This window comes from Stylophora pistillata, chromosome 1 (assembly GCF_964205215.1).
Source record: "Stylophora pistillata chromosome 1, jaStyPist1.2, whole genome shotgun sequence".
NCBI lineage: Eukaryota > Metazoa > Cnidaria > Anthozoa > Scleractinia > Pocilloporidae > Stylophora > Stylophora pistillata.
The window spans coordinates 55,742,412-55,764,232 of record NC_142519.1 but is presented as its reverse complement, the minus strand read 5'-3'; the positions used below and the strand labels follow the sequence as shown (position 1 = coordinate 55,764,232).

The window sequence follows — 21,821 nt, the reverse complement described above, 5'->3', positions numbered from 1 at the left end:
TTCACTGAAAGTTATAGCCATTACTTTCTGGACTGATTTGATATGAATAAAACATGCTTATATGACATCAATAATGAAATAGAACATATAGTCATTGTCAAGTGAAATCAACTTGACAAGATTATCAAAATGACACATGTTTTTGTTGGTGTTTAAGAGGTTGATGACAAAAACTCTTCAACTAACTCTTCTGCTTCTCCAATGAAGGATTTAGAATTTAAAAGGTCTCCTAAACAAGCTTTATCAGTGCGAGACGTAAACAAACCAAGAACATCTAGATCAATATTATCGATCTGTGGCACTCCATACTTCTCTGGCTCATGTTCACCATCAACTGGTGCCCCGCCCAGTGAAAGAAAAATAACAGAGGCTCTACTCTTTCGATTTTCCACAGCCAAAGAACTCCTTTTTCTTGCTTTCCTTTTGTCTTCCTTCTTTCTCCTGGATTTTGATACGTTGGTTTTGGAACCAATAGAATAGGTGGCCTTGTATTTTTTTGATGCAGTTCCAAGGTCCTCAATTAGTTGAGCAATATTATCTTGAATGCCAGTTGAGATTAAGTGCAGAGTGTCTGAATTGAATTTATGGTGGCAGGTAAGGCCTGTTTGTAGCTTTCCTGTTCTCTGATGTCGAATGCGTTACAGAAAAAGCAAGTAAATGATTCAGGTATATTTACTATATCTGTAGTTGAGGGGGGGTTCGTCATAACTTTGCATTTGGGAGATTTGGAGGGGGGTCAAAGCTAATTTGCCTTTGTTGAGAGGGAGGGTATGGTGTAATATTTCTCCTTGCAAGGCTCGTTTTTCGACCCCCCCCCCTCCTGATAATTATTGCGCAGTCCCTAAACTCATGTTAGAAATCAAAATTCGATAGTCCCCCAAAGAGAACAGCAGCCGAAAATTACAAACGAACGAAAACGGCGTCATTGGAAGAACACCAATAACGATGAGTCTAGACGATTAATGAACCCATATTCGCACGAAAAGAGATACATTTAGCCTAGCCGTTCCAAAATTATTCACTACCACTAGACTTTCACTACTGAGAGGCGTTCTCAATCCGTCTACACTATGGATCGAGACGTCTGTTCGACATCCGTGTAGCGAAAAAAAAAACAACCAAGCTCTTTATTCGCATTATTTCAAGAGGTTACTACAAATTATAAAAGTTAGAATATATAAGAAACAGTAAATTACATCAATAATCAAAAGTAAAATGTGCACAGTGACCAAAGACTTACTTTACTTTAATTCTATATTTAGTAGTCATAATCGCTCGCCAGCTGATGACGATGGCAGGTAGGCGATGCTTATTTAAATCAATGGCTGTTATTTGGGGGGTGCTATAATGCGAGCCTACGAGCCCGAGTCTTTTATGACGAGCCGGAGCCATTTTTTTCGAGCCCTGGGAAAATAATATCCAAATCTGGACATAATGCCTTTTTATGGTCTTGATTACGTCACGCGCCAAAACGGGAGTCATGGTCCCAGGCGTTCCTTGTTTAAACCGCGGAAACTGAGAATGAGAGTACGAAAATTTTCCTTTCGTGTGCTCGCTGATTCAGCGTGATTGTAAACAACACAATTTTCGAAATGTTGTGCGTTAGGCAGGTCGTATGGCAAAGATTCCTGTCTTATACGCTGTTCTCACATACAAACGCACACACCGTTCGTGGTAGGCCCACACTTAACGATGTCGAGCGTTTTCGCTCAAACCACGAAAATACTGGCAAAACTGTGACAGCCGATTAACAACAAACTATGAAGCTGAGACGAACACCTCGCTCGAAGGTGGCGCTTACAACAGCGAATAGGTGGTTTGCAACCAATCTCTAGAGACACAGGTAACAATGGTGAAAGGAAGAAATGCTGGTGGACGAACAAAAGAAGTTAATGAGATATCTATTGTTTACGTCGACCAACATGGCGGCGATGACGTAACATGAATAGTAATGTTAAATGTATATGTGCACGATCCTTCGCAGTAAAGCACTATTTGAGCAATAGTGAAAATCAGACCTGAAAAAAATTTCAGGCCTGTACGGGATTCGAACCACTGACCTCTGCGATACTAGTGCAGCGCTCTACCAATTGAGCTAACAAGCCAACTGGGAGCAGGCCATCAAATTAATGCGACATAAACCCGTAGATGATAAATCAAACAACAACAAACATATGAAACATATGTATGAACTGCGGTTATGAAACGTATATGTGCACGATCCTTCGCAGTAAAGCACTATTTGAGCAATAGTGAACTACGGGTTTATGTCGAATTAATTTGATGGCCTGCTCCCAGTTGGCTTGTTAGCTCAATTGGTAGAGCGCTGCACTAGTATCGCAGAGGTCAGTGGTTCGAATCCCGTACAGGCCTGAAATTTTTTTCAGGTCTGATTTTCACTATTGCTCAAATAGTGCTTTACTGCGAAGGATCGTGCACATATACGTTTCATAACCGCAGTTCATACATATGTTTCATATGTTTGTTGTTGTTTGATTTATCATCTACGGGTTTATGTCGAATTAATTTGATGGCCTGCTCCCAGTTGGCTTGTTAGCTCAATTGGTAGAGCGCTGCACTAGTATCGCAGAGGTCAGTGGTTCGAATCCCGTACAGGCCTGAAATTTTTTTCAGGTCTGATTTTCACTATTGCTCAAATAGTGCTTTACTGCGAAGGATCGTGCACATATACGTTTCATAACCGCAGTTCATACATATGTTTCATATGTTTGTTGTTGAATGTTAAATGTCTAAGCTTAGCGGTTCTGTCCTGGTGTACAGGTTCACAAGGGAATTACCATTGTTCTTTCTTTGCTTAAGAGTCATTGGTTAGCTGTTGTGTATTGTTCGGTCTTTTGTAACGGCTCTTGTGAACCGGTACACGAGGACAGAACCAGCTTAGCTCTTCCATTAAATACCTGTTTCTGTAATTGGTTACTATCGGGTTCAATACTTGTAAAGTACGATTTTATATTTCGTACATAATCACTAATATTATTGTGCAAGCGATCGTGAAAGTTGGTTTGCTCTTTGCATTGATTAAAGGTAAAAAAATTAAGATCTCGTGATGCATATTATAATTGTACTCGTGTTTTGAGTGAATGCTATGTGAGAGTTATCGGCCTGAAGCGAGGGGTTATGTGATTTATTCCCCTCGTGCGTTGCCCGAGGGGAATAAATCACATAACCACGAGCTGAAGGCCGATAAATGGCTTATTTTTACATGTGCGAGGATTCCTCAAGGGATGCAAAAATACGCTGAAGAAAAATGGCTCATGTTTGTTTTGTTTTTCAACACTCCATGCTGGCATTGGTGGGATTCACAAGTTTCTCGGCTTTTTAATTATGTTAGTTTTTTTAAAGTTGCATTTCGAATTAGTTGTTCGTCTTGTTCGTAGTGAATGCTAGGAACAGGCTAGCAATGTTGAGCGATTCAGAGTCATAACTGTTTGTTACTCAAAGCATTTTTTAGTGGCGACACCTCCATTGAGGTTTCGGAAAACAACTTTGAATCTTTATTTGCGGGTGCAGACAACGAGAAAGCAGTTGACAAATTAAATTTACGCACCGAGGATCTTTTGACCGACCTTTTTACAGATAAAGAAGATTCCGGCCGAGGGATCACTACTGAAACCGACAAGGAAATTCAGGCCAGGAATGAAGGAAGAATACCACAAAACACTAAAAGGGCAACTTCATGGAGTACACGAGTTTGGTATGATGTTTTGCAAGGATCAGCAACTAATTTTTAGGGGGCCTCAGTGGAAAGCGCTAACCACCGATCAAGAAAATCTGCGAATGTGCCCCTAAATTTTCTTGCTCAGTTTAATTTCAGAAATTGTAGCGTCGTATTTAATATTTCCAGATAAACATTAGTAAATTTGTTCTTCATGAACAGGTAATTTAAATGCGAGGGAAATAAGTCACTTATCCCCCCTGCATACTAATACATAATCCCCCCCCCCCCGCATTTCAATTAGCTGTTCATTAGCCACGCTCTTCCCTTCAAACAATCAAAGCCGCACCCAGCTTTTCGGACTGATTCGAGGGTTATGTAATATATTCCCCCCGAAAAGAACAAAGGAATCTGGGCTTATGTAAAAATAAGGCTTTGTAGGTTCGTATAAATTTTACGCGTGGTAAATTCTCAAGTAAAGCGCTCCCTACGAAGCCCGAGTGAACGCTCCTCGAGCGTCTCGTTTGATATTTTTTCAGATTTTCACCTTCAAATGCTTTCTGGAGAGGAGCCAAAGACTGTTGGAATAAAATGAGGAGAGAAAACGGAAAGATATAGAACAAGCAGTGGCTCGCAAGAAGAGGCTCGAGGCTCGCTAAAAACGGCTCCAGCTCGCAGGCTCGCACATTAGTTACTCTCGTGTTCTTTCTGGTGTATTTAGAACGCAACCTTACCCGTGGAACACAAAGTAAACGTCGAAAATCATCCCATTCTTAAGAAATGTAGAATTGATCGGCACATTTCTGTTAAGCATGATTTGGGTGGAAAATTAATTAGCTCCTGTGCCACACTGAGATGCTTGGCATAATTAAATACAATATGCAAATAAATTCCCGCGTTTTTTTTTTTTCGCCTTTTTGAGTCTTGAAATTATTATGGGTTAGTATTCTTCGTTAGACCGTGGCACAGTGTTGCGAGACAAACTGGTAAGTTTCTTCAAGTTGGATAACTTTCTATTGTCGTGAGAGGTATGAATTAAAATTTCTTTTCACTATCATGTTATCGTGTTTACCGACGGTAATCGATACTTCCAGAACTTAACTATGTTGGTTTGTGATTCAAGGACTCTAGATCTTCGAGGGTCGCGGGGAGAGGGGGGGGGGGCGTTGGATTTTCGGTTTCGCACCTTAATAACTTGCGATCGCAACTTACTAACTTGCGATCGCAAGTTACTAAGGTACGATGGCAAGTTAGTAAGTTGCGATTGCAAGTTACTAGTAAGGGAGCGATCGCAAGATGGTAAGTTGCGATCACAAGTTAATGAGTTGCAATCGCGCGTAAGTTGGTGAGTTACGACGGAAAAAATCGATGTGTCTCTTAGAGCCACTATAAGTTTCTAATATAATGAACCCCAATGCCAATAGTTGAAGGTAAATAAATTTTAATACTTTGTGGAAGATTTTAACTTCCCTTCTGCGTGAAACTTGACAGTGTTTTTAAGCTGTTTCAAATTCACTGATAATGTGAGATTGCAGGGAGCTCTGATCTCTTGCTTAAAATTCATCGAACAGCGAATAAATCAGCTGTGGCATCTTGTAACAACTCTTGGGCACAGAAAAATCTGGTGAATTGATCAGTAATCTTTTGCAGGTGCATGCAAGGGTATGACAATCCTTTCTTTGTTTGCTCCCAAAATTCATATTACAAGTTTCTTGTGAGAGAATTTCTAAACCCTTACTATCAATATAATCATCTTCTGATGCTACTACACAAAAGGAATTTCTTTTTCTTTTCCTGATGCAGGGAGACGTTTTGCTAGATTTTGTGTTCATGATGTGTGTAACAAAGTTGCATTTTATGTTGAGAGATTTTTCAAGTTTGAAGTAAAAAGGGATTGGTGGGTGAACTCCTTGTCAGTTTTCTCTTGAACTACTGAGATCAGACTCATTATTCTCCTTAACTAGTTACGAAGTGTGCTTTCTTTTTGAAAACTGGTCAGGTGAAGTGATTGTTGGCAGAACAAGAGGGATAGTGAAATTTGGCTAGCTAATAGAAATAAAGAAAGATGTTTTTCTTTGACTTGAACACCATAGGCTTAAAATTTGTGTGTAAGCATCAAATATTGACATTCCTTGCCTAGGAGTGTCAACATGGACTCAGTCAAACAGCCTGCAAGTTGCCTGTCGTGGTTCTCCTATTTCTCAGTTGTAGGACATCCAAAGTACTTAAGTCAGAGGATTGTAGGTTTGACTCCTATTGGGAATGCTCAGAGTTCTTTTTCTCTGAGTATGCCAGTGTTGAACATCAGTGAGACCTTCTAATTTGGCCCTCCATTGCTCTACCATGTTTGTGTGCAATAGATGAGCATAATAAACACTTTAAACATCATGATGATAGCTGATCCAAGCTGTTTTGAGGACTCCTGCATGTCAACTATGAACCTTGCAATTGGTTCACTTCATTTTTGAGACCTGACAGCTTAAAGGGAGGGAAACCATAGATAGATTGACCTCTGATAAATGCATCCACAGTAACCTAAACTACCTGGTTAATTTACCATGAAAATATCTTTTTATCCATATTTAACTGAGGGAAAATATATAGTACTGCTATAGGATCAAGTGAGATGGGGCAGATTTTAAGGAATTTGTGAATGAGTGGTTTCTATCAAATGGTGTTGTCTCATTGCTGCAAATTGTGTGAGTTTTTTTATAAATACTGTAATTCCAGCTGTATACCCGTGGGTAATCTGATGATTTTGCATTTAATAACATAGAGGGCAAAATTGCTGAATGCTGATTGGTCAATGAAAAGGGTATTTTTTTCTTAATTTTGCCTATGGAGAGGGAAAAAATGACTTGCTCATGGGTGATCCTGAGGTTGTTTGAAAAAACACTAACTTTATATTTTCAAAGTTGAAAGTTTGTTAGCATGTATGTGTAAGAATAAAATTTCATTCAGCTCGTGATCATTTGCGCAATTGTGGCAATTGACTCTGTCAACATTAAATGGCTTTTTGTGACTGATTACACAAGAGCAGATTTAGAAATTCAGTATTTTTCCCCTCTATTTCATTAACAGATAATTGTAATGGATCTTTGTAAAATTAAGGATTAATATCACTTGTGTTTTCAGAAGTTGCTGAAATTGCCCTTGTTGCTATGTGACTTGGGCAATTTTAGCAATTTCTGAAAACATGCATGATATCAATCCTTAATTTTACTCCGCTCCATGCGATTACCTCTACAAACACACACTACTGTGGGTAATAGGGAGGAACAGGTTATGTGACAATTTTAAAATCTATTACCAGTTGAATTGAAAAAATTCTCACCTACCTGTGTTTCCACCTCTTAAATGAATTTTTTTGTATTAAGAGTGCCACAGAGTGGCATGAAAACATGATGCCGACTTGAGTTTATTTCCTGCATAATTAGTTGTGCGACAAACAGACTTTTCTTCACATGTGTAAACAAAACCTTGATAGTGACAAAAATAATCAAAGGATATCTGGCACATCAGCATTAAATCTCCAGCTACCACTAGCCTGAACTAAAGAGAATTTTACCATTTTAGGGACCTGTCAGGCCCAGTAGAACTGGAGAAATCAACAGAGAAACAGTGTTGAGAAATTAATGTGATGCTGAGTGAGTGCTTGCACAAAATGTGGCCACGAATTCGCCTTTCTGTACAAATTTTCTTTGCTTTTAAGGTGCAAGTTATCCACCAGTGTGGGTAATACCTATTATTGATACTTATTATTATACCATTCCTTACATTCTTTATGATTTTTTCTGAGTCTTTTATTTGTGTTTTGTAGAATAAACTGTTGAGATTGTCCTGATATGGCTAATAACATGAACGAAGATCTTGAAGCTGAGGGTTCCAGAGCTGATCATGCCCTAAGAATTAAGACTCCTGCTGGGACTGAAATAAGTACCAATGATAAATGGATTGCAAGAATAATAGTGACAACTGCTGGTGTTGCTGGAATTGTTGCTGTTGGTGGTGTCACCAAATTTTGCCTAGATCAACCGCAAGTTGTGGAAAAAGCGGTAGAAGTGGCCTTAAAAATATGGGGTGAAGTTTCGCGTATCAAATTTGGATCGGTTATTATTGAGCTTGATTGTGGCAGCGAGGAGAAACTTTTGCAGTTTTTAGATGACTTTGAGAATGGAAATGTACAGGCTGCATTAGAAAAAGAATTTAGGGAAAGGGGTTACAATTCTGAACAGGATCTACTAGTAACTCTGGATATAAAAGCTCTACCCAAGGCCATTTTAATAAGGTGTAGTAGTATGCATGATCAAGTTTTATGGTTTCAGTGATATAGTTAGTACATTAACTTACCGTATTTCCACAAACAGTCTCTAATAAGTGCCCTAGCTCCCCTGAATTTTAGGTCCCACTGACCCTTATTAAGCCAAATTGTCAAACAAATGCCCCCCCATAACCATAAGCTAAGATAAACAACAAAACAAGTAGTTTGAACAATTTGATATATGCTAGCTGTTTATTAATTGTTTCAAATAGCACTTTTCATTCTAAAGATATAACAATTCCAGTTCTTAAGATATGTAAAGAAATATAAACTCAAAAAATCCTCAGAAAGTGCTAAAGATATTATTTAATAAATGTAAGATTGAATTTCATTGAATACACTGGTTGAAACACAAAAAGGAAAATAAGTTTTTACTTATCTTTATTGATTTTTCTGACAAAAGTAAGGGATTTACTTTTTGTACTTATTCGTAAAAATGACAGAAAATATGAATTGCCGTGTCTCCGGAAACTTTGGAACCAGTGAACTGATATATCTTCAACTCTGGTCTTTTAAGGCGAACGATGCACTCCATTACAGAGGAGAAAGTGACGGTGCAAAATTTGAACCCTTTTGTGACTGCAGTTGAAAAGGACAGAAAATACATGCCTGGTGAGTGTTGCTGAGTTGTATGATCCTGTGGGCCTAGTTGTTTGAAGGCTGATTATACTAACTCAAGGTTAAATTTTAAACATGGTTTCTATTTCTTTCACTCTTTAGCCTTTTTCGGATAATTTGTAATTCTCTTTAAAGCATCCAATTATCAAATTTGAGACAAAAAGAATTCCTCTGAAATTTCTTTCAAACTAAGCTCTCTGAACTGAAATCAGATTTCAAACTAGCCATGGGCTTCCTTAACCTAGCTTTCAACAACCTGGCCCTGGTGAATAGGGTGGGGCCAAATTTGGATTTATAGGTTGATATCAATATGTGATCTGCTGCTTGGATATTTACAATATGATACCCACCAATTAACAGCCATTTAGTCACATTCTTGTTCCAAGAATGTCTGTCCGATTAAAGAAACCATAACTATAATTACATCATGCCAACTCTAGAAAGAAGCCTACATCTTTTTTGAGGATGCTATAATGCTTAAAAATGTTCCCTTTAAGTAGAATAAGGATAATGGTAATAAGTTTTGAGCTGATGGTAAAGAAATGGAGAGAGATCTTTGTCGGTCTTGTCAGGAGCATGGGACAAAGACAAAATTCTGGGTCCCCATGAGGATTCAAACCTCAGGTAATTGTGAAGAACAGCTCCCCTCCACTGACAGTTGGCCAACTGTCAGCCAATAGTCAGCCAGTCAGCTGACTTTTTGGCAGACAGTTGGCAGAATTACCAAACCTCAGATCTTCAGATTCAGCACTCAGATATGCATGCATGCTCTACCACTGAGTCTCAGAGACTCTATGGCCCATTTCAAAGTTCATATGTAACATGTACCTTGCAAACTGCTGAGATTATTATGTCACACATGATACTGTGATTATAATACACACCATGCAGAAGTAAACCAGTTTGAAGCGAGAGTGATTTGAGTAGATCTTTTTATATAATAATAATAATAATAATTTTATAATAATAATAATTACAGTCTTCATACAGGAGGCTCACATCATTGGAGAGTGGTATTCTGTAAGGCCCTGTAAAATGAAAATAAATAAAATAAAATTCATCATAAATAGATAACAGATTAAAAACATAAAAATTAAGTAATACACGAGGTATGTAAACATGATACGATTAAATCTGGACACTGACTAAACTAAATCCATGGTTTTTCACTTTATGCTAAAAAATGATAAAGGAGTGGATTTCTTTAAAAGAAGTGTCGAAGAGATTCCAATTTTTCTTTTGTGCATATATTTAAAAGTCTCTGTTTTCCATAGTTTATTTTTAAACGAGGGAGATGGAAATCATTCTTTCTTCTGGTACTATATCTATGGAAGTCAGAATTTCTTAAAATATTAAAACTATAATCCACAAGGCCATGAATAATTATACTTAAAGGAGGCAATATATCTACGTACAAGGCGCTGTTGGAGCAGGGTTGGCCAATTCAGAGTTTTTAGAGCATCAGTGGATGAGGTGTAGTTCAGCAAATCAAAAATAACTTTTACAGCTTTAGTTTGTAGTAGTTGCAAATCGTCCATGATACTTAAGTGTTATCCTTGTCTCCCCAGATGATATCCACATAGTCAAAAAGTGGACTCATTAAGGAATTGTATCATGATTAAAATAAATATCACTCTCATAATTTCATGATCAATATCAAAATTGACTTCAAGAAATCTTCTAAGATATAGCTGTACTCTATGTTTGGTAAGCTCTGAAAATTTGTTGGTTAAAATTGTTGGAATTTTTCCTTAAAGAGCCCAGTGCATCTAAAAGCAGTCAATTCAACCAAGCACATATATATCAGACATAGCTAACCATCATTTTCTATTAAAGGAGAGATATTTCTGATAATTTTAGAAATGTTTGTTGTATACAATCTTTCTATGGATGACATTGTATTAAAAAATAATTATATATATTTCACTAAAGATAGTTTCAAATGATGTCCATTTGATTTGCATTTTGATTTGCAAGGTGGGCTGCAAAACCCACTGATGAACTACATAGTTAGACCTGTTGTGATGAGAACACATTTGATAAATATTATAAAATAATGGCAAGTGTAACTTTAATCTGGCAGAATGTGGTGCCGATATTCAACGGAATCCAATTGATGGTCCCTCTTATCTACCTCCACAGCGACAAAAAGGTAACTTTTAGTTATTATCCAGTTTGCAGAAATTTATGGCTTTTTTTGGAGGAAATTTGCATTTTTTATGTAAATCATGGATTCAGACATCTAACTCTTAATTTTCAGCGTTTCGCTGGAGGCTCTAGAAACTTGAGCATTTATTCAAATAGCATAAATCTGACATGTGGTATTATTTTACATCTCTTCTGTCAATTAATGGCAGTATTCTACCATAAATATCCCTTGCATGAGATGAATTTTGATATAATCTTTTGCCATACTTCATAACATTTGATAAGGTGTTTGAATTCCAATAACTACATTATTTCATTATGGAGTAGCAGAGTGAATAGACAGCCACAGCAGAACTCACATTGAATTCTCAGGTTTCACAGGCACGACTCTGAAAAAGGGTACTATTTTGAACTTTATTTAATTTTAACCCCTTTCATCTCAAATATATCATTGTTGTGTATACTCTGAAAATAATGTACTAAGCTATACTTCAAGCAGCACACATGTGCACTGCTACTCCATGATGAAATAATGTAGTTATTGGAATTCAAACACCTTATCAAATGTTATGAAGTATGGCAAAAGATTATATCAAAATTCATCTCATGCAAGGGATATTTATGGTAGAATACTGCTATTAATCGACAGAAGAGATGTAAAATAATACCACATGTCAGATTTATGCTATTTGAATAAGTCCATAAATATCTCATGCATTAGAATTGAATATTTTGAAGCCCACATTACCTTTAATTCAATTAAATAGCAACTACGGTACACCCTAATGTCAAGACAAAATTGTTAAAATTTTCGGATATAAGCGATTGAAAGGCTCTCTCTAAGGAGGTACAGTACTGATATCCTTCTATTGTAGCTTCTTGATAAACAGTACCAATACCAGTGTAGCTCTCACTGTATTAAAGTTCATAGTCAGTCTCGAACACATTTAAAAGTGTGGGTAATTCTGTCTGCATTAAAAATGATTGTCTGGTTAACTGAGACAAACTTGAATTCGACTGATTTCTAATATTCATTAAAAATGATTGTCTGGTTAACTGAGACAAACTTGAATTCAAATGATTTGTAATATTCATTATCGACACGATCATTAACAGAATTGATACCTTGTTTGTTATTGTAAATCAAAGAGCATAAACTCAATACAACACATTGTTGTCCCCGTCTCCTGCATCTATTTATTAGTTAATTTGGTCAGGCAGGGACGTTAAAGAACCCACTCACGAGATTACTGTGATGTGGTCTGGCCTGTTTACTAGGAATTGGGGGGAGGGGGCATCTTCAAATAACTTTCCTTCGATTGTTTGTAAACTGCTGATGCAGTACGGCCAAAGTCCCCCGAAAAGTGTTGTGATGCGCATTTGATCATATCCATATGTTAATTTGCGCAATATAAATATTAAATTATGATATAAATTATTATTGACCTGAATTTTGTCCAAATACCAACTCATTAGCTTGGCTATATGGTGCCGTTATTGTTTTGCTAGGGAAAATGTAAATTGGAGTAGGACCAGGTTTTTTCTCTATATCTGAACTCAGTTGAAATTTTCAATAGTCTGATACGTGTGCCTGACTCTTATAAAGACATGGGTCTATTACAAGAAAACATTGATAAATACCGACTTGCTCTATACTTCAATTTAATTATACTTTAATAAACCCTCACTGAACAAATTAACAAATACTTCTCATGTTGTGTAACTTTATTTAATCTTACCCTCTTCGTACTAGGCTTACAAACATTCTTTGTAACTCTTCTAACCTTCACATAAAGACGTAGCCAAGAGGACTTCGATATGCTCGGACGAATACGCTCATAAACGAATTCTTTCAGTTTCCTGCTCTTTCTTCTGAGACGTTTCAGAGTAGCTTCTGGTATTCTTCTGAGTTCTCGATCGCGTCTAAGTACACGGCTGTGTTTACATGTAAATATAATATGAGATAGCTCGTTTGATATAGCAGGTTTCGCTTGATATTTCTCGATAAAGGGTTCACTCATAAAGGATCGCTCGTAAATTGATCTCTCGTAAAGTTCGCGGACCGACCCTTTCCCAAAACGCTCCACAAGTTTTAGTGTGGGTCTACCGCGAACGGTGTGTGACTTTGTATGTATATTGAGCGTAACAGCCATCGACTCTCTTCCGCGTATAGTACATCAAGCAATGAATTGTCCCCGAAGGCAGCCATTGCTTCAAAACATGCACTCTAAGGTTTAGTCTACGCATGCGCTTGCACTTCAGGCATGTGCTGTAGTGGAACTGCGTTTTGTGACTGATCGCAAAAAAAAAATTTGAAAACCAAGCCGAATTTATAACTCGGGCGTTTCCTTCGGAAAGCGCGAGTAATAAAGAGAACTTAATGTCTTACCAGAGCTTGAGAACATCTCCACGAGAATGGGTTGATTCAGTCATGTGTCATGCTCTTACATTAAGAATGTCACAAATTCACTTTTAACATCATCGCACAGAAATGTTTTGTGTTAAGATTAATACTTTTCCTATTTTCACTCTAATTTATACCAGCATTTACCTCATCATGAACCAAAAAGTAAATTGTTTCAAGACGTAATTATGATGATGACGATTTCAGGCGGCAAGCACGTTGAAATGCCCATGTTTTTACGTAATACCGTAAAATAACAAAAAGTAAAGTAAAAAATTGAAATACAAAATCAGTGGCCACTAAAAGATTAATGAATTTAGTTTTCCCTTTTAGTTTTGATAATTACCGCTGGAGGTTCACCGTCTATTTGTCTCTTAAAATTTAAATGGCCTTTTCATGCTTGGTTATAATAGATTATAAGTAAACGAATTTGTAGAGATCTATTTGCATCGCGTGACTCATGTGAGATTTCAAAACATTAATGGTTGTGTCGGCGGAAGAATTTGCGGCTACGCTTCTACGTTTTCGCCATTTTCCTCTAATTTTCATATTTTCTTTGTTTTATCAACTCCTCTCTCTGCTACCAAAAAATAAAACTCTATTCCTCGATATGTTCTATAAAAAGTACTTGAAACCCCGTGTACGCTGAACCAGTCCTTACCAAACAGGTAAAATGATGTACTACATTCTTATTAAAAGGCTTAGACCTTTTCCTATCAGTTACAGTCACATCCCTCTAAGAATGTGGAAAGTTTAGTTACCAGATTTTTTTTCCTATCTCGGCAACTATACGGAATCTCAAAAAATCTAAGCATCTCCTGAAGCTTGACCGCACTGAAAGTTTCAAGTTTCTTATCGCGTGAGAGGTCACACAAGCAGTACGAGTCACGGTAAATAGGGTTCTTTAGACCAAGCTGACCGGCAACGTTTTCTTGCATTTCACGTCTTCTTGCTCCTCTTCCTCTGCATATATTTCCTCCACCTCAATTTCTTGGCTTTCCTGTCTTCTTCTTGCGGCCGACAGTCTCGAGAAAAATCCCTGCACTTGAGTCTTCGTTAGCCAGTCCTTCGTTTCAATGCGGGAACTTTCATCCGGGAACTATTACTATTTTTTTGTCGTCTTATGGAGCCGTGCCCCTTTGAGCGGAAGTAATTTTTCATTTAAAACGAGGCCTGTAGGACGTTGAGGCCTGACGACTAAATCTTGGTAAGGAGTCAACTTTTCCTGCCCGATGCCATAAGTTCTCCATTTTCGCAATCCTTCCCTCTCAAACTTGAAGTTTTGACGTTTACTAAAATCGTCTATCTTTTGTACTTCGTGTTTTTTTGGTTTCGTTTGTCGAGCAAACGCAGGCAGTTGTACCTCTAACAGGACGTTTTGAGAGTCAGTGTTGTGTTAACATCCTGCTTCATCGCTCCTTAGGTAAATTTCACTGATTTGGGCCCTTGGCTACTTCCTCATTTTCCACCTGTAACGCTTGAAAACGAACACAATCCCGCCATTCTTGAAGGCAAACGGTGCGAATCTTCCCGATAAAAAGCTTATCCCTTTCGCAAAGTAAAGATTTTGGACGTCATGCATAAAATATTTGCAAATTCAATTATTTCAATTAGCCCAATTATTGAAACATTAAGGGAAGAAACACACACACACACACACACACGAAAACAAAACAAAAAGAAAATAATGAAAAAAGATAAAACCTGGAGGTGATATTCAAAATCAAAAGACGACAATAAAAATGAATAATGCTTGTACTGTACTAACGGTATCACCTAAAAACGATGACATTCCGACGAGCTTTCTGCCTGAAATCGGCACTGTTGATATGTATTCCATAACACTACATATTCTGTTACATGATAAGATAAATTTTAGTGTAAATTGAAATGAAAGGAAGAAATATCACTCCTGACATTAACAATTTATTTCGACAACTTTAAAATAACTGCGTGCTATGTAGTCAAAAATGGATCCGTGACATCAATTCTTAATGTAAACGGAGCGTGACACCAGACTGCATGAATCTACCCATTCTCGTGGAGATGTTGTCAAGCTCTGGTAAGACATGAAGTTTTCTTCATTATGACATATTTTGAATGAGCGTTTCTTAGTCCGTAAGTGACAGCAATTTTAGTTTTTTATAGCATAAGACAGCGGTCAAGACTAACTCAATGGAATTTTGTCAACATGTTTTAGCCCGCGTTAGACAGTTAAACGTTATATCACATAAAAGATGTTCATTTGTACCTTCGTAATTGCTAAATTTGGGGTAAGTTTGGATGAATTTATGGACATCCTCACCTTAACAAAACAACAGTGCTAGTTTTCAAAATAAGCACTGCCTCAAATATTGATTTTGAGCGAGAAATGGAGTAACCAAATATGCAAAACTTAAGTCATGTGCACTTTCATCGTTGAAAATTAGTAAAGTTCATCGAGCTCGTGTAACTCGAAAAGACTAGTTGCCAAAAATGTTTTTGTTGATTTCGGTACACCAGCCCTAATACTAAACACAGATAGTAGTCAGGACTCCAGATTCCGTTATACTTTTGAGAAAAGCGTCCTGGAACAACAGCACACCCGCTCAAATTTGGTAAGTGCAGTTTGTGTGGTATTTTCAAAATAGGTATAGAGGAAATGTAAAACTTAGCCTTGTGGTGCCACCGAACGCTTTACTTGAGTAGTGTGGATTTTCGGCTTTTTTTATGTTTTAAAGTATTTATTATTTTTTTTTTTTCAATGCTGTAATGTAGTTTTAGGATGTCCCCAATTAGTGCCATTGATTAGTATATTAGTTTTAGAGTATTTATTAATTTGTATTAATGATATTATGTAGTTTTAGGGTGTCCCCAATCAGTGCCTACAGGCACTAGAACGACCATCCTCGGAGACCCAGGGGCTGTGAGTCGATTTCAAGTTTGGGCGGAAGGGCTCCTGGGGACATTGTCTTACAAGACTAGTTCCAAACGGTCGTAGTCGTTCTGGCATCCGATTGGTGCCAGAAAATCTTTGTGTTTTTCTGCCTAATCAGAGTGATGTGAGCTTTCGTGTGTTTTAACATGGACATAGACAAGAAGCTAAGTTGCTCCCCATGTTTGTTTGGGCCATGCGACGGAGCTCTGCTCGTGGTGAAAAGTTTCAGTCTCAGCACGCAATGTAAGAGAAATCGATCAGATTGTCCGCAAAAATCTTACCGGAAATTATACTGAATACTTTCGCATGTATCACAAGAGAACGTGTTTAAAAGTTTGCGAGGTTCGTACAAAACATAATGGTTGCAGGCGTTAATATGTCGCTTTAAACGTCAAACGAGATGTAAGCTGAAATCTTTCTAGATTTTTTGTATAATTTGCCTTTACTGAAACTTTGCCAATCCCGTGAAGTTATTTCGTCGCAAGGGCCACGCAGGTATGTCGAGCAACTTGGGCTTATGCTTACGTAGCTTTGTGTGCTCGCCAAAATCTAGTCTTCGCTTTGTAGCAAAGTCTTTCACAATATGGCAAAGGTTGCAGAGAACGTTAAGTTCGTGGACGACCTCCAGCAAGCGCTAAGAGAAAGCTTAGCTGTGTTTCCGGTTATCGAATTGAAATCTGAACAAAAACGTATTATCGAGAACATCGTGGGAAGGAGAGATGTTATAGGACAGTTACCGACGGGGTTTGGAAAGAGTGTAATCTTTCAACTGCGGCCTAGAGTGTTCAAATTCTTGAGCTCGAAAGGCTACGGATTCTCTTCTAGTCTCTTGGTCATTGTCATTTCACCTCTTTTGTCGATCGTTGAAGACCAAGCTAAATACCTTAGATCATTGGGAATCGATGCTACTTTCATTGGGGAAAACGAAACCAAAGACCAAGAAATATTGGATGGAAAGGGCGGGTTTGCTTTATTGTAAATGTCAGCTTAGCACAGGGTCGTCTACCCACTTAGCTTTTCTTTTCTTTTTTCAACATAGGTTGTATTGCATTTGTGCATACCTTGACAAATGTTCCTCCAGTAGAAACTGGGAAACAGCAACAATTCGATTTTCTTGTTTGGGTGCTCTGCCCACGAGAAAGTTTTATCGATGCCTCTTTGTTACAACTACGTTTCCATGATGTTTCAATTCTATAGCGACGAGTGTCCCAAAATGCACGCGGAAGACCATCATCTGGTAGAACCTTGAAAACTTCTTCAAATATTTTCATGAACTCGCCATTAAGATTTCTTTTTCTCTTAATGGTAATAAAAACGGAAGAGCATACTCGACAACGATCTGAAACATTTTCACCCGGATTATTCATTATCATTTAAAAAAAAAACCCTGAACCTTACCGAAACAACTAGCCGAAGGAGATTAGATTTTGGCGCGCACAGAAAGATGCGTAAGCGCCAGTTGTTCGACATACCTGCGTGGCCTGTGCCACGAAATAACTTCACGGGATTAGCAAAGTTTCAGTAACAGCAAATTATACATAGAATCTAGTAAGATTTCAGCTTACATCTCGTCTAACGTTTAAAGCGACATATTAATGCCTGCAACCATCATGTTTTATGCGAACCTCGCAAACTTTTAAACACGTTCTCTTGTGATACCTGCGAAAGTATTCAGTATAATTTCCGGTAAGATTTTCGCGGACGATCTGATCGATTTCTCTTGCATTGTGTGCTGAGACTGAAGCCTTTCACCTCGAGCAAGGCTCCGTCGCACAGCCCAAACAAACATGGCGAGCAACTGAACTTCTTGTATAGGTCCGTGTTAAAACACACGAAAAGACTCTAAAGCACACCTCACTCTGATTGGGCAGAAAAGCACAAAGATTTTCTGGCACCAATCAGATGCCAGAACGACTACGACCGTTTGGAACTAGTCTTGTAAGACAATGTCCTCAGGGGCTCTTCCGCCCAAACTTGAAATCGACTCACTGCCCCAGGGTCTCCGAGGATGTAGAACGACTAGACACGTTAATAAAGGTTATGTGTGTATGTAAGTATGTAGGTGGTTTGCAATCAATCTCTGGAGACACAGGTAGCAATGGTGAAAGGGACAAATGCTGGTGGACGAACAAAAGAAGCTAATGAGACATCTATTGATTACGTCCACCAACATGACGGCGATGACGTAACGTGCAAACCACCTGTAGCGTAATTCTTAATTGTTTGGTCAACATTTGCATATTTTGCTATTACTCTACAGAAGAGATGTAAAATAATACTACATGTCCGATTTTGGCGATTAGAACAAATGCGTAAGTTTTTGGAGCCTCTAGCGAAACGCTGAAATGAACAATTTTCTTTGTTTTTGACCGTTCTCACATCTCGTTGCCAAAAATTTGATAAAATAGAATTACGAACCGAATAACTACAATTTTTGCCGATAGAATAGATCAAATATCTCACAGTAAAAATCTGAAGGAATTCTGTGATCGGCCGAAACTCAAGTGGTCGGTTCTTACGCGGACAGCCTCTTAAATTGCTAAAATAATTCCAGCATCAGAATCTTTCTTTTTGATCAACATGTCTCATTGCGGCAATTCCTTTTCCAACAAAGCGCATTAAACGTTGGCATATGGTATTTCGTGGACTGGACTGGACTGGACTGGACTGGACTAGACTGGACTAGTAAAACGTGAACTAGTAGAGCGCGGACTAGTAAAGCGCGGACTAGTAAAGCGCGGACTAGTAAAACGCGGACTGGTAAAACGCGGACTAGTAAAACGCGGACTAGTAAAACGCGGACTAGTAAAACGTGGACTGGTAAAACGTGGACTAGTAAAACGCGGACTAGTAAAACGCGGACTAGTAAAACGAGAACTAGTAAAACGCGGACTAGAAAAACGCGGACTAGTAAAACGCGGACTAGTAAAACGCGGAGTTGTAAAACGCGGAGTTGTAAAACGCGGACTAGTAAAACGCGGACTTAACAACAACAACAAAAAACAATTTCATACGAAGGCGATCACAAGACTTAATGGCGAGCCAATTCAGTGAGTGACAATCCCTGTTTGACCTTTACGCAGCAAATGGGTTTGACATGCGTCAGATACAAACGATTTTATAAGTTTAGGCTAACAAAGAAAGAATTTTATTCAACAGCAGTTCAAAATCTTAAAATACACTTTCGTCTTAAATTTCACGGCAGAAACGCAGGAATTCGATGAATAAAAGTCGCATTAAATCTCCTTGTATCTAGGTAGAAAGAGTCTCATTGACTTCAGCTTTTCGGTGGAAGAAACACCGATTTACACACGCCATTACAGAAAACAAACAAGCAGACTGACAACTCCAAACACATATTTGCATTCACTTACAATTTGACTTTCCGTGACATTTTTAAACGGAACAGAGGTAAATCTTCGAAGATTAATCGTTATTGGAAATAAAAAATACTTTCCGTAAGATCTCTCTTTTTCTTTTTACGAGAAAATCGTCGCATGATCAGTTAACTCGTGTGTGTTTGTCACACCAGTACTGCTGTTTCTTCAAAAGCGTATGCTTCTTTCCTCTTCAATTGACAGGTGTCACATCGTGACAGTTACTTTTCAAAAAATTTTTGAAAATTTGTTCGCAAGCCTTTTAACTACCTTTACCAATAAAAATGTTTCAGCGAAAGCTTTCTCTTTAATTTGAATATCCCTCTAGCATTATGTATCTGGGCAGTTCTAGGATTGTGAATGAAATCCAGTTGTTGGGGGACTGTGTCAGTTACTTAGTAACCAACTTAAGGGTTTGCCTCAAGTCTCAGACACTGAATTAAAACTTTAAGTTAGAACTTAGTTGAACTTCTTGGCATAGTTTCGGTGTTGGGACTATATATATCTATCCTTCTTGGGTTGTCGAATGTTGTAATAGATTTTCTTCAAATCATAGGGCTAAAAGTCCATGAAACAGATCATGTATATGGTAGTCTTAAGAAGACTCTGTTGCAAAGTTCATCATTTTATGTAGAGTTTTTCTCTGTATAACTCTGTTTTTATTGATTGTGGTAAAACCCAGTCATTTTAATCATCCAAATATCTTTATTGTGACCCTCAGGTGATGACCAGGAGCCTCCTGGCCATGCAAGCCAGCAGCCATTAACAAGCGGATCTAGCAGTTCCCAGACTGAGTGTAAGAATAATAGTCAGTCGCTGTTGATGATTATCACCATATTTTAATTGGCCAGTATCGTTACTATATTTGCTTTCTGCTTCAATTTTTACCCATATTTTGTCAGATGTTGAGTTCTGGCAAATACTTACAAAGCTCTGCATAAACTTGATAAGTGTTTTTTTTTTCATGATGCAAATGAATTAGCATGGATTAGAGTACGTAATTGCCTGATTATACAGGAATGACTGAACACTTAGATATCTTAACGTATTCCATGAAGGTTTTGAACTTTTTAATTCCGACATTAGTAGGGTGATTTCTTCTTACGAACTACATGTCAATTTAAACCTTTTACCTTGTAGGGCCGAGTGATAAAGAACTTCAACAAATTGCAAATCGGATAGCATCTCATTGGGAAGAAATTGGCATCTTCCTTGGTATTCCAAACGATCAAATTCAAAGAATCAAACTCAGAGGAAAAGAAGCACCATTCCAAATGCTCGTGGCTTGGAAGAAAAACATAAAATGTGTTCATCCATACAAAACGCTTTATGACGCTTTATGTAGTGAGGGCGTTGACCTGAGTAACGTTGCTGATGAATTTCTTCTAGGTAAAATATGATGTACATGTACTCTGTTTTAAAATGTAAAATATAAATAGTTCTTTGTATTAGGGGATTGTTCTTTGAACACTGTTTTGATGGTCTTTTGTCTGCACCAGTAAAGTAGGAAAACAGTAGAATTATATTGGAACTGTCACACGTGTTTCCAGTTGAGAGCGTTAGACGTTCTTAGAGGTTATTTAACAATTATTCCACGAGCGCGCGTTGGATATGAGATGATAGATAGCCAACGAGGCGCGTAGCGCCGAGTTGGCTATAATCATCTCATATCCAACAAGCGCGGGTGGAATAATTGTTTTATTAAAAACGCCCCCAAGATATTAGACAAATCTTACCAAATCTTAAAGTTTTTAGCTCCCTTTTAATTTTAAGCTGACGTGTATGCTTACCATATTTGTAGATTATGGTATATTGGCTCATATACCATGATGGCTAAGCCAATGAAAATTCTTGAATTGCATTATCCAATGATCCAGTTTTTAATAATATAAATTGTTAAATATAAATTAGGACATAATACTGTAACAGTGGGTTTTTTTGTTTTTTAAGTATCCCTCACCCAATACTGAGGTCAGAGTTTTCCAAACTACATGAAGTGAGGTGACATGGTTTCTTCATTTCATTATTCCTGTTTGTAGCTTTAAACTGTATTAAATCATGGCTGAAACATGTAAAAAAATTACTCTCGTTTGTATTGGACTAGTGTTTCTCCGCCTCGATGTATCATCTTGTTTTGATCCTTAGGCCGGTTACTTAGTGAATTGTTTTGTACTACAGCGATCTTGTACCTACTGAACCTTTCTCAGCTTTTGGATTTAATGGTGTCGTGACTGGTGTCGGGTAAGTCCGTAAACTATTCCAAATCCTAATAAAAGACAGAACTATAAATATAACATTTTCCTTTGGTACATCTAAGGGGTAAAGGTGAGGGATAAGAACTATCAACAAAAACTCGTATT

The 21,821-nt window shown here is 37.8% G+C and overlaps 2 protein-coding genes across 7 annotated transcripts; one reads left to right on the top strand and one right to left on the bottom strand.

Annotated features, from left to right (window-relative positions):
- The first annotated feature begins 1,531 nt into the window (after positions 1 to 1,531).
- On the top strand, positions 1,532 to 21,577 carry LOC148743203 (uncharacterized). 5 transcript variants are annotated; one of them, XM_088733847.1, is made up of 8 exons: positions 1,532 to 1,843; positions 3,598 to 3,715; positions 4,216 to 4,704; positions 7,497 to 7,964; positions 8,515 to 8,609; positions 10,699 to 10,767; positions 20,183 to 20,257; positions 20,602 to 21,577. In XM_088733847.1, exons 4-8 carry the CDS (start codon positions 7,522 to 7,524, stop codon positions 20,859 to 20,861), a joined length of 942 nt encoding a protein of 313 aa, XP_088589973.1. In that variant the 5' UTR covers positions 1,532 to 1,843; positions 3,598 to 3,715; positions 4,216 to 4,704; positions 7,497 to 7,521; the 3' UTR covers positions 20,862 to 21,577. The 5 variants fall into 5 exon arrangements, with proteins under 5 accessions (XP_088589973.1, XP_088589980.1, XP_088589970.1 ...); XM_088733854.1 differs by lacking the exon at positions 3,598 to 3,715; XM_088733844.1 differs by lacking the exon at positions 1,532 to 1,843 and having other exon boundaries at positions 3,472 to 3,715; positions 4,216 to 4,662.
- Positions 8,625 to 12,989, bottom strand: LOC148743204 (uncharacterized). Of its 2 annotated transcripts, none has more exons than XM_088733908.1 (2): positions 12,503 to 12,989; positions 8,625 to 9,643 (listed from the first exon to the last, which is right to left on the bottom strand). In XM_088733908.1, the coding sequence occupies exons 1-2, from the start codon at positions 12,914 to 12,916 to the stop codon at positions 9,611 to 9,613; spliced, it is 447 nt and encodes a 148-aa protein (XP_088590034.1). In that variant the 5' UTR covers positions 12,917 to 12,989; the 3' UTR covers positions 8,625 to 9,610. The 2 variants fall into 2 exon arrangements, with proteins under 2 accessions (XP_088590034.1, XP_088590038.1); XM_088733912.1 differs by having other exon boundaries at positions 12,548 to 12,989.
- Positions 21,578 to 21,821: the final 244 nt, after the last annotated feature.

What these genes read in the sequence shown, in the direction of transcription:
- LOC148743203 (XM_088733854.1), top strand. Translation starts at nt 7,522, where the DNA reads ATGGCTAATAACATGAACGAAGATCTTGAAGCTGAGGGTTCCAGAGCT. An exon ending in CCCAAGGCCATTTTAATAAG is followed by an intron (nt 7,965 to 8,514) that starts GTGTAGTAGTAT and finishes TGGTCTTTTAAG; the next exon opens with GCGAACGATGCACTCCATTA. An exon ending in TAGCAGTTCCCAGACTGAGT is followed by an intron (nt 20,258 to 20,601) that starts GTAAGAATAATA and finishes TTTACCTTGTAG; the next exon opens with GGCCGAGTGATAAAGAACTT.
- LOC148743204 (XM_088733908.1), bottom strand. Translation starts at nt 12,916, where the DNA reads ATGGCTGTTACGCTCAATATACATACAAAGTCACACACCGTTCGCGGT. An exon ending in GTAAGCCTAGTACGAAGAGG is followed by an intron (nt 9,644 to 12,502) that starts GTAAGATTAAAT and finishes TTCATTTTACAG; the next exon opens with GGCCTTACAGAATACCACTC.